This window comes from Penaeus japonicus, unplaced genomic scaffold, assembly GCF_977035675.1.
Source record: "Penaeus japonicus unplaced genomic scaffold, GWHDUDI00000001_assembly GWHDUDI00000030, whole genome shotgun sequence".
Taxonomy (NCBI): Eukaryota; Metazoa; Arthropoda; class Malacostraca; order Decapoda; family Penaeidae; genus Penaeus; species Penaeus japonicus.
The window spans coordinates 7278221-7289402 of NW_028234432.1; the positions used below are offsets into that span (position 1 = coordinate 7278221).

The following is an 11182-nucleotide window of genomic DNA, read 5'->3' on the forward strand; positions in this document are numbered from 1 at the left end:
AATCTTAATGGGAATGCTATCATTACGGTGTATTATTATTCATATCATCTAAAGTGATATATATCATTTGATAATTATTCATCATTATTATTCTATGCAAACTATGATGCTTGTATATCAAAGTGATATTGGTAGATTTAAACCAATACCTTTGTGATTTTCTTTTCTTAAATAATAAACAAACAAGTAAAAAATTCCATTGAAAAAATTATGAAAAGTGTCATTTAGATTTTTCCAAATCATGAAAAATATGAGTTTTTCTCATTGTGTTTGCACATGATAAACGGAAAATTTGCCCTCCTTTTTGGGATGAAGTGTAGAAATAAAATGACATTCAGGAAGAAAACGAGAAAGAAACATTTTTCATAGTTTATTTCAAAATTACTTTATACCAAAGTTGCTTTGATAATGGCCCAAGATAACATTCTCACCACTATACTAAATAATCCATAAATATAAATTAAAAAATATCACTTATGTTGTGAATTAGCGAAGCTTAACCTTCAGTGATTTTTTCTTCTTCTTCAAGCATCTAATAACTCTGGAGAAAAATTGAATGAATTTTCGTCATTATTATAATATTCCACATCCAAGAATTTGTAAAGGTAAGCGTTCTTTCATTTTCCTCCTACGCGTCTTCGCTACGATCACTCTTCCTGCTTGTTCTTCCCGCCCTTCTTCTTCTTCTTCGCAGCCTCCTCGTCAATGGGCGCTGGGTACTTGAAGGGGATGAATTCTTTGTAACCTGTGGATTTAGACAGATAGTTGTGAATCTCATTATCTGAGCAAGGAAAAATATGTTGTCTTAAATTAGAAGTTTTGCTTATTCTTGACATAGGTATATTTGTCTTATATTAAATATACAAGTTACATTTACTCTCAACTTAATACATAAGTAAAATTTCTGTTAACATAATATAGGAGTATTTTCTTATCTTAAATTTAACTTATCTATCTTAATTATTAAATACTGCTATACTTAGTTAAATCATAATTTATAAATATACTTTCTTGGATCTTAAAACATATAATAATACATTTATTAATAAATAATTATACTTTTTCACTATAATGAGGAATTAAGTGCTTCTGTTATGTTCATTCTAAATACATGCCAGTGCTTTTTATCTCTCAACATTTTGCAAATATCTATATCTATATAGATTTTAATTTATTTATGTATTTTCTGTGATGTTATGACTATGTGCAAATTAATACTTATGCCTGCAAACTGTCTATAGACTCAATCTACAGTACATAAGCTACACATTAAATTTTCTGAAAACAGCATCCCAGATTTCACTTGACTTCAAATGAGAGTACAAATAACAATATACACTAAATATAACCACATCAAGGATTTCAGCCAGACAAGATAAAAATCTACAGACAAATAACAAGCTATTTGAATACAGATGTGTATCTCCATATATTGATAAAAGTATAGCAAGTAATAGTCTCTAAGTACAAACATTGGAAAATAAAATGGAATAAAAATAATAAAAGCAAATAAACAATGAAATCACTAAGAACCCAACACCATAGATTAATCAGACAAAATTCTTTGGACCAAGTACAGGAACCAAACACTTCCATTCAAAACCGATGCCCTCTGAAACCACTTAGTGCATAGCTAAAAAAACAACAACAAAAAAACTAGATAACTAAGCCATAAAAAACGATTAAGGCGTCCTCACCTTCTGGCATGTACTGCTTAATGGCATCTGGGACGACAATGCCATCCTCAGTCTGGTAGTTCTCTAACAAGGCACAAATCACTCTTGTGGTCGCGCACATGGTGGCGTTCAGCATGTGCACGTACTCAACCTTCAAGGGGGAAATTGGTAATGATGACTTTGTATGTGAAGTGATTTTGGACATAATGATAGATTATACTTGAATGAAACTTCTATAGACAGAGCTATTCATGGAAAAGCCTTCGGTTTTCTGACTTCAAAGATTAAATGTTTAAATTTTTCATATATGTTACAAACAACTAATAAACTATTTCCTGAAAAATGAGTCTACAGTGAATCCTAACATAAAAATGGAAGAATCAGAAAACATATAAATAAATAAAATATATTAACAGTAAAAGTCTAATACTTCCGAGCCACTTACAGCAGTGTTCATCTTCTTGGTTGCTCCATAGCGGACCTTTAATCTCCGTGATTGGTAGTCGAGGCAATTTGAACACGATACCAGTTCCCTGTAGGCACCTAAGGAGAGAAATTAAAAGTAATGGCGAGGACAAACAAACACAGAAAAATACATAATCTCATATTAAGAGAACAAAAAAGGAAAGACAAAATGCACCAGATTTATTAAAGAATACATTTATGAACATACACAAACAATTAAAACTCGGATTATTCTGTGACACACAGAAGGATGAATGAGGGAAAAAGATGAGGGGGATTACAAAGAAAGAGTCAAATAAATATAGAAATACAGAAGGCCAAAGAGAGAATGAAAATAAACAAATTAAATGAGAAAAAAAGAGAAAAAAACTCACCTGATCCAGGGAAGTACGCCTCCAAGTCGAGCTTCTTGGCAGCTGCATTGTTGAGCTCGCCTGATACAATGTTGACCACGCGATATGGCAGCCCCAGGGCCTTGCAGAAGTCCTCCGCATTGCTGATCATCTCCTCCATCATGGTCCAGGATGCTCCATCATGGGGGGAGGTCAGGCAGAACTGCTCCACCTGTAAAATCGGACGGATGAAGTGTTGTTGCTGTGCTCAGATTATTATCATGTGGGGGGTCTAGCTTTTGCTACAGGAAGTGGAATAGTTCGGCTTTATATCTTGTTACTGTTTCAATGGAACAGCCAGTACACAGTCCTTTTAAACATAGGAACTCCTCAATATATGTAGAGGCACAAAATAAGCTAATGAAATAGTGTTATATGCATCATAACATTTATTTCATTGATATGGGCTTTTCATTTCACTTTATCTTTGATTCAAAGTATGGATGTCAGGATACATACAACTCACCTAAATATCAAACTTAAATCCTTAAAACAATGAAATAGCTAGGTGTGTGAGCTCATGTCTGTTCAATTAGCTCGTGGCTGTACCTACACAATGGAAGCACATACTCAATCACTCATTCTCTCTCTCACTTTAACAATCTCAGAAACAAATATATTTCTGTACATATAATGCTGACAATAATACTTATAATCAGTCATAAGAACATAACAAAACCATTCAAAAACTTCAAAACTTCACAACCAACTTACAAACTAGCTCAATTCTCTCTCTTTTGCTCACAGTACTCAAATTTGCACATAAAAACACAACACCCACAGCTCACTCACCTTCTGGAACTGGTGCACTCGGAAGATGCCTCTCGTATCCCTCCCGTGTGAACCCACTTCTTGGCGGAAACAGTAAGACAGACCCGAGTACCTTGAAAGATGCAACTAATTTAGATCTTCATTGTTGAAGATGCTGTATATATGACTTTTTTCTTTTATTAGAGCTATCAAGTAACAGCTGCCATATAAATAAGAAATCTTCTTTGACAACTTGAAAGTAATAAAGCTTTGTGGGCATCTTTGTTAGTATTGTAGTTTTGTTTCCAATTCATGGAACTTCTCAAGAAAATGAAAAGGTCACATTTGTGAGGAACTGATCATGTAACAATTTGCTTTATTATCAAGTAAGGATAAGAAAAAAATATATGAGAAGAAAAATGAAAGAAATAAAAAGATATGCAAAAAAAAAAGAGGTTGCATGGAGTAATGACTACATAAGGAGAACAAGACTTCAAAATATTCCCCTGTATCATGACAATACAGCCAAGTATCTAGATCTATTTTAAAAACAGGAGTAAGAAAGAAAGAAAAAATAGAGACAACAAATAAAAAAAAGCCTACTTGATAGGCAGCTGATCGACAGGGATCCACTCGTCTCGGTGGAAGGCTGCAATGGGCTGCTCCGAGGTGGCAATGAGGTATTTCTCGTCCACAAGATCAGATCCAGGAACATCACCCTTCCCGAGGACCTGTTATTTTTACGGGGGGTGAAACGGTGGGATGAAGATAAGAGAAAAATTATGAACAATGATAATACTTTCTAATTCGATTTTAATTCTTATGGGGGGTGAAATGGGGATGAAGATCGAAGAAAAATATGAACAATTATAATACTTTCTAATTCAATAATCTTAGTATCCCCTTCTGAGTTGGGGAAAAAAAAAAAAGCACCTTGTAGAGCTCCTCGTCGAACTGAGAGAGCTGAGCGACCTCCTGCATGACCTCCTTGCGCATGAAGAAGGGGGTCACCAAGGGAGTGTAGCCCTTCTTGTTGAGGAAGCTCAAGGCCAGTTCCACCACCGCACGCTCCAGGAACACCCCTGGGCCCATCAGGTAGTAGCCGCGGGCACCTGTGGAGAGAGGAACAAAAGAATGAGGAAAAGGAGAAGCGATTTGTCGTCCGCATGATAAAGGTTTTAATTTTATTGCGAGAGGAATTTACTTTGGGGAAATCAGTAATTAATTAGGTGACTTAATGGGGGAGGGGAGGGGGGGAGGATTGAATCTATGAGAGAGGGCTAGGGAAGAAGAGAGAGGGAGAGGGGGAGAGAGGGAGGGAGGGAGGGAGGCAGAGAGAGAGAGAGAAGGTATATGCTGAGAAAGAGGAAGATGTATTAACCCATACACTCATTCGTCTCTCTTATGTATTCGTCTTCGATTTGTGTGATTACCTTTGATACGTAATAATGAGCTAAAAAGCTGAAAAAACGAAAATAGTTACAAGTCGATTTTTACGATTTTACAAGATCGCACTATGTTTTACTGGTTATAACTTTGAGTTCTGAGTTCATTCTGCTTTCTTATGTATCCATCTTCGATGTGTGGAGTACCAATGCCAAGTAATCATGAGAGAAAAGGAGAAAGGCAAGTTTTACCATTTCTACTGTATGTTTATGGTGGAAAATGAGAAATTATGGAAAGAATAACAAGGTTTATTGATGAAAAGGTAAACAACAAGTACATAAAGCATATGTACAATGTATATACAATGTATATACAATCATATATATACAAACATGTATATAAAATGGAAGAAACTACATAAAAAACATATGTAGAAACAACAATCACTACATAAGCATATGTAGAGAATCAGAAGGTACATAAAAGCATATGTACTGTACGAATGACTACCTTGACGAGTGGCACGACTTCAGACGAAGTCGTGCCACTCATCAAAGCAGTCATACTGGCATAACCCCACGCCACAGGTTATGCACCGCGTCTTGGTCCTTCGCTGTATTCCATTGCGGGAACACACGCGACATCGAAGCCGACTCCCTGGCAAGGCGGGTTGCTGAGAATGCGGTCGTCGTGCCCTCGTCTGTGGCGGAAGCTGGCCTGGTAGAACACCCTCGTCAAGGGCGGTCCTCCTGGTCATCGGCGCGTTACCATACCGGTAGCCGCCGATGAGCAGTTTCCCCAGCTTCAACCGGAACTCCTTCTGGGAATTCTGGCCGCCTAGTGTCCGATGAACGGCGAAGGCATTGACGACCGCCAGGTCGAACAGGAAGAAGAACACCTTCCTGTACCACACCCTCGACCTCCGAGTGGTGGGGTAGGAGGCGGAAAGTTGGTCGCCCACGTCCACGCCCTTCATCCCGACGTTGTAGTCGAGAATGGCGTGGGGCTTTCCGTCTCCGTCGACCGAGGCGCGATGAACCGTAGACAGTACGGTGACCACCTTACGGTCATGCCACTGCACGCAGAGCATGCCCGTAGGGGTACTCCTGTAGTCCATCTCGCCTCTTCTCAGTGCGGTGAAGTCCTTCGGCATCCACTTCCTGTTGATGCGCGCAGTACCCACCGCATTCGTCCGCCTTTCCTGAAGCATGTGGAAAAGAGTCGGGGAGGTATACCAATTGTCAACAAAGACACTGTAACCCCTCCCCAAACAGTCACTCTTCTCCATCAGCTCCAAGACGACCTTCGTCCCAGCTGGCACGTCCCCACGGTCCTGGCCCGTGTAAATCCGGAAACACGAGGTGTACCCGGACGACGGGCCCGTGGAGGCGCACAGCTTGTATACCTTCAACCCGAAGCGAGCTCGCTTCGAAGGGTTGAAGGTGATGAACCCCAAGCGCCCACGGAACTTCCACAAGGACTCGTCGATGGCTATGTCCTTGTCGGGCACGAGGGTGGACTTGAAGGTCAAATCCAGGGAGTCGATCACCGGCCGTAGCTTCCACAGACGATCTGCGGGGACGCCTTCACCCTCCTCCAAATGGGCGAAATGGAGGTGGCTGGTGAGGTGGTCAAACCTGTCCCGCGCCATCACGTCTGAGTAGAGGTACGACCGCAGGTGCTCGTCGGTGGACCAATAGTCGCGGTAGTTCGAGCGGGGCTGCAGCCCCATGTTCACACGGAGGCCCATGTATGCAGAGAACTCCTCCCTGGACAGTGGAGTCCACTTCCTCATATGGGATGAGAAGGGAGGAGGGCGTGTCTCAGCATACCTGCAGAAGAGTAAAAATCAAACATAAGTAAAACAATTCCAACATTGTCTGAGGGAGGACATCTATACACAAAACATATAACAATATAGAGCAAAAGGTGAGTAAATGATGACTACTTACAAGTTGGTCTCCGTGATGATGTGGAGGAGGAGATCTTCAGGGAACAAGCACCTGAAGATCTCCAGTGGCGTGCTGGACCCATCCAGGTCGGCCTTGACCCCAGGATGGGCAGCGAACGCATGCTTTCGAGGAAAGTTGTCCCTCTTTCTCCAAACGAAAGAGGGAGTCCCAGGCTCGTTCCTGCTGCGCCTACGGTCCACGTAAGCGGACAAGGGCTCGTCGCTCTCCAGCGTGGTATCCACCAGGCCGACGTAGTCTTCCTGCTCGTCCTCCGAACAGGAGCTGTCCCCGTGACCTTCTTCCTCTGACTGCCTGCGAGGACGGTAGTCGGCGTCGTCGTCGCTGTCCTCGTCGCATGACGAGAAGTCAAAGACAGTCAGAGGTCGGGCATGAGGAAGATCACGGAAGTCGTCGGGAAGGTGGGATGGCCCAGGGCGGGGCCTCTTCGGAGTGCTCGAGACCTGAGCAGGGTCATCCTCCGAAGAGGTGGAGAGCAACAGGGTGCGGGCAGCGTAGCGGGTAGCGGAGCAGGAGCGCTTGGGAGCCATCTCGAAAGCAGAGTGATTTTTGAGGTGTTCCAGGGGGCTATTTATACCCCATTTTCCCGCGTTACCACGTCACAATTCCCTACGTGGAAGTAATTGACGAATCAGGTCATCGGAGTGACGTAGTTTCCGATGACGCGGGCTGCAACGTCACCGAAAGTCGCGTACGTGAAAGTCACGTGGGTTCTGTCGTCACAGAAAGTCACGTGGGTTCTGTCGTCACAGAAAGTCACGTGGGTTATGTCGTCACAGAAAGTCACGTGGGTTCTGTCGTCACAGAAAGTCACGTGAGTTCTGACGTCACAAAGTCACGTGGGTTCTGACGTCACAAAGTCACGTGGGTTCTGACGTCACAAAGTCACGTGGGTTCTGTCGTCACAGAGTCACGTGAGTTCTGTCGTCACAGAAAGTCACGTGAGTTCTGTCGTCACAGAAAGTCACGTGGGTTCTGTCTTCATAGAAAGTCACGTGGGTTCTGACGTCACTTCAAAAACACGATAACAAAAAGAAAAAGTCAAAAAGACGCATGTTCTGGCACTTATGGTGGGCGAGGTGGCGGTGGTACAACGTATGTACCAGCCGGAATATCGAAGCAAAAATTTGTGGTACCACACCTGTACCACCCGGCCACCGGGCTCAGAGAGGTCGCGGTACAGACGCTGTACCACCCGGCGTTAATGGGTTAAGAGCAATTAACATAAAAGGGAAGAAATATAGAGATGTCATTAAAAATAGAGAGAAAAAAAAAAAGATAACAAATAGCTTGAAGAGAAAAAAACTTGAACTGACCTGAGGTCACAGCACCACGCTTGCTGTCAACACCTCCAATCATGGATATGAGGTCAACATGTGAATATTTCTTTTTGGTCTCCTCTCCGAACGTTCTGACGATGGCATTATTATCCTGAAGAGAAAGTAAATATTGAAAAATCAAGGAAAATGGGGAGGAGGAGGAGGAGGAAGTGAAAGAAGAGGAGGAAGATGAACTGCCAAAGAAAGAACAAGAAATAGAGGAGAGACTGATAAAAGATTGACATGGTGTTTCTAAAGATGTGAAAGAACAACTCTTCTAAGTTTCTCTGAAGTTAACCGTGTAATCACCTAAAACTTTTTAGCAAACAAAGTAATACACAAATTATCAATGTTATCATTAGCCCCCTGGCAGGACATACCTCATTGTCGCTGACAGGGACATCGTCCGGCACAAGATTTCCGATCTCCTTCAGGATGGAGTCCCTCTCGTTCTCTGTTTTGACGAGCTCCTCGCTATTCTGGGCCATGGCTTCGTCGACCAATTTCCTAACCTGGGAATGCAAGGGAATATTAAGGATCTGAGCATGATATGTCCCTCAGTTTAGTCTCTGATTACATGACATTCAGTTATTTGTTTGCAAAATGTTATACCCAGGTGCTCCTGAGATAAATACAAAATGATGATTTATATGAAATCTTTTCATTTCATAATAATGATAATGTGAAACACAAACACAAACAGACAGACACACACACACAAGTACATATATACAAATTAAGAACTCAAAATATACATGTTTCTTAATGTACAATAATTTAGACTATTGCCAAAGACTTACCTCTTTCAGCTGGGACACTGTGAGAGGTCGCAGAAGGTCCATGGTAAGCTCTGTCAGCTTTGCCTTGATTTCATCTGGCACATTTGTTTCTGTTCCTTCAGCTTCCTTTGCCTGGAAGAAATAATGAAAGGAAATCAATTGATAGAATATAGTAATAAGCTACATACCTGGAGGACTCAATTTATTACTGATTATTACTGATTGGATATCAATTACCTTACTTATTTCTTAAATATCTTGCCATAGGATTCTTTGAGAATCTAGAGAGAACAGTAATACACTTTCACTACACATTCTTAATTACCCTTGGCAATCATATCTTTGAATAGCTTATCTAACCATACGGAAAATGTTTATTATTGAGAAAAAAACATTTCTTACACATGCATTCAGCATATAATACAGGGAGAACACCAATAAATGCACACAAACACTTCCTTGAAAATATACATATAAAAATGCATTCCAAAAACAAAGCTAAGTAAGCATATAAAATATATGCACATATGTATAAACATTAATCTCACTAAACTACACTGCCACTTCTATACAATCTCTTGAGAAAATACTGTCCTTGTGTCCTTATAGACTTTAACCTGTTAACGATGAATGATGCGATTTCGTGTCATGTGGTGACAGCAATTGTCGCCAGGGACGCTGTATCACATCAGGGCATCTTGTATGCTCAGGCAGCGGGTAACCGTGGCCTGAGTGGGCACACTGAAATACCCCGGCATTAAGACTGGGTAGTGCCAGACCCATCCCAGCATTATCAGGTTAATTCAACATTTATGTTATCAAAATGACAAAATACAAGTAATAAACAATTCCTCAAAAGGGCACAAGAAAAGTGCAAGGTTTCGGAGCATGAGTGCTACACACCATTGCAAAATGCTTGTTTGCACAGCTGTCTACCATCCTATTCTTTTCTTCCATTTTCTAAAATCATCCTTGTAGATTATATAACCAAACACTAAAACAAGAAATTGAAAGGCTGCTTTCTTAAATGTTTACACAAACATTTCTTGTTTTCTCAGATAATACAAGATACAAATCCAGTCACTTCTACCTAAGATGGAATTTGACTTCAAAAAACTCCCTTTCACTAAAGTCTAATAAAACCATCAATCTAGATTAGTGTTAAACTGCAAATTCACATGCTGTTCATATATCCCACCACTAATACCCATCACTATCTACAAACTCATATAAACATAGATGAGTGCACCATTAGCATTCTAATATTGCAAGTCACTTCTGCAATTTAAATGCAATACATATGTGCTACACTATATTTCCAGTCATTTTCACATAAACAGCCAGTGATAATAACATGACACTCTCCTTATAATCAAAATACACAAGAGGAATCACTTCATAAAACCATACGCTAGAGAGAAATAAGACATGAGACAAACATAGAAAGCCAAGAGACAAAACTAGCATCAGACTTTAAAAATTTACACTTCATTATGTCTGTGCCTCTCATTTTGGGTTTTCACACAGTGAAAACCCATTACATATCTCAATATATGGAAGCACTCAGTTTCTAGATACACACAAACATCTCCACCTTTAAGACCAAAATTTCTCATTACAAATGTAGTTTAAAAACTTTTAAACACAAATGTCTTTTCCTATAAGTCTTAGTAATACTTGAAGGCTTCACCAGAAATAGAGTACTGCAGCTATCCATAACTCTTGACATGTTTTTTCCTATGAACTTTTCTTTTTCTCTCTGTTTCGGTTGTGACAAACATGCATTTTCCTGGTGTGTTTATATTGTGCTTTTTCCCTTTTACTTTAAATAAACTTTCCCCATTCAAACAATAAACATTTGTCTCTGTAATGAATACATAAAAATCAGAGAAATCCAGGTTTACTTTAAAAGTCCATGCTCTTTACCTTTGCAATTACTTAGCAAAAGTTGGGTCAATGTTATTATGGCACAAAACAAAGGCTAATCAAAACCGGTATTATAATCATCTTGAATTAGGGCATGAGAAAAAAGTAAAGAAAATAAAAAATAAATCCAAAAATATGACTGAAAAAGAAGAAAAGAACAAATCTGCACAAAAGAAAAATCTTCATATATCAAACCCTCAAAAAAAGGTAAAAGCTATTGGCAAGCAAACAAAGTCTACCATTAGTGCATAAAACAGCGACATTTCAAGCAGGAAAAAAAATCAGAGTCCGTCAAAACAGCTTCAAGGTGCACAAAGCCCCTATCCTCTACCCTACATCCCTCCCTTCCTTCCGTTTCCTCCCAGGCACCAGGCTGGCCTTACGTTCCCCTTACCAGCGGCGCTCTGAACGGTAGCCTCTGGGGGTCAGGCAAGTCTGAGAGTTCCTGGGGGGTGAACGAGCGCATGTGTGCAAACCAGCGCGAGACGGAAGGGTGCGCTTGGGCATCAGGGGGGCCAG

At 40.6% G+C, this 11182-nt stretch overlaps 1 protein-coding gene across 2 annotated transcripts in view; it reads right to left on the reverse strand.

Moving 5' to 3' along the window:
* Window positions 1-355: 355 nt before the first annotated feature.
* Window positions 356-11182, reverse strand: part of SerRS (Seryl-tRNA synthetase) — a 15191-nt gene continuing 4364 nt past the window's right edge. Inside the window, exons 3-13 of one of the 2 annotated variants that reach the window (XM_086554950.1) lie at window positions 11058-11182; window positions 8759-8869; window positions 8339-8470; window positions 7956-8070; window positions 4217-4395; window positions 3887-4014; window positions 3326-3416; window positions 2516-2705; window positions 2122-2219; window positions 1698-1827; window positions 356-745 (exon numbers count right to left, since the gene is read on the reverse strand). The exon at window positions 11058-11182 is cut by the window's right edge and continues 148 nt beyond it. In XM_086554950.1, coding sequence (XP_086411076.1) covers window positions 648-745; window positions 1698-1827; window positions 2122-2219; window positions 2516-2705; window positions 3326-3416; window positions 3887-4014; window positions 4217-4395; window positions 7956-8070; window positions 8339-8470; window positions 8759-8869; window positions 11058-11182 — 1397 coding nt within the window. In that variant the 3' untranslated portion in view covers window positions 356-647. The remainder of the gene's footprint in view (window positions 746-1697; window positions 1828-2121; window positions 2220-2515; window positions 2706-3325; window positions 3417-3886; window positions 4015-4216; window positions 4396-7955; window positions 8071-8338; window positions 8471-8758; window positions 8870-11057) is intronic. The other variant, XM_086554951.1, reaches the window with a different exon arrangement.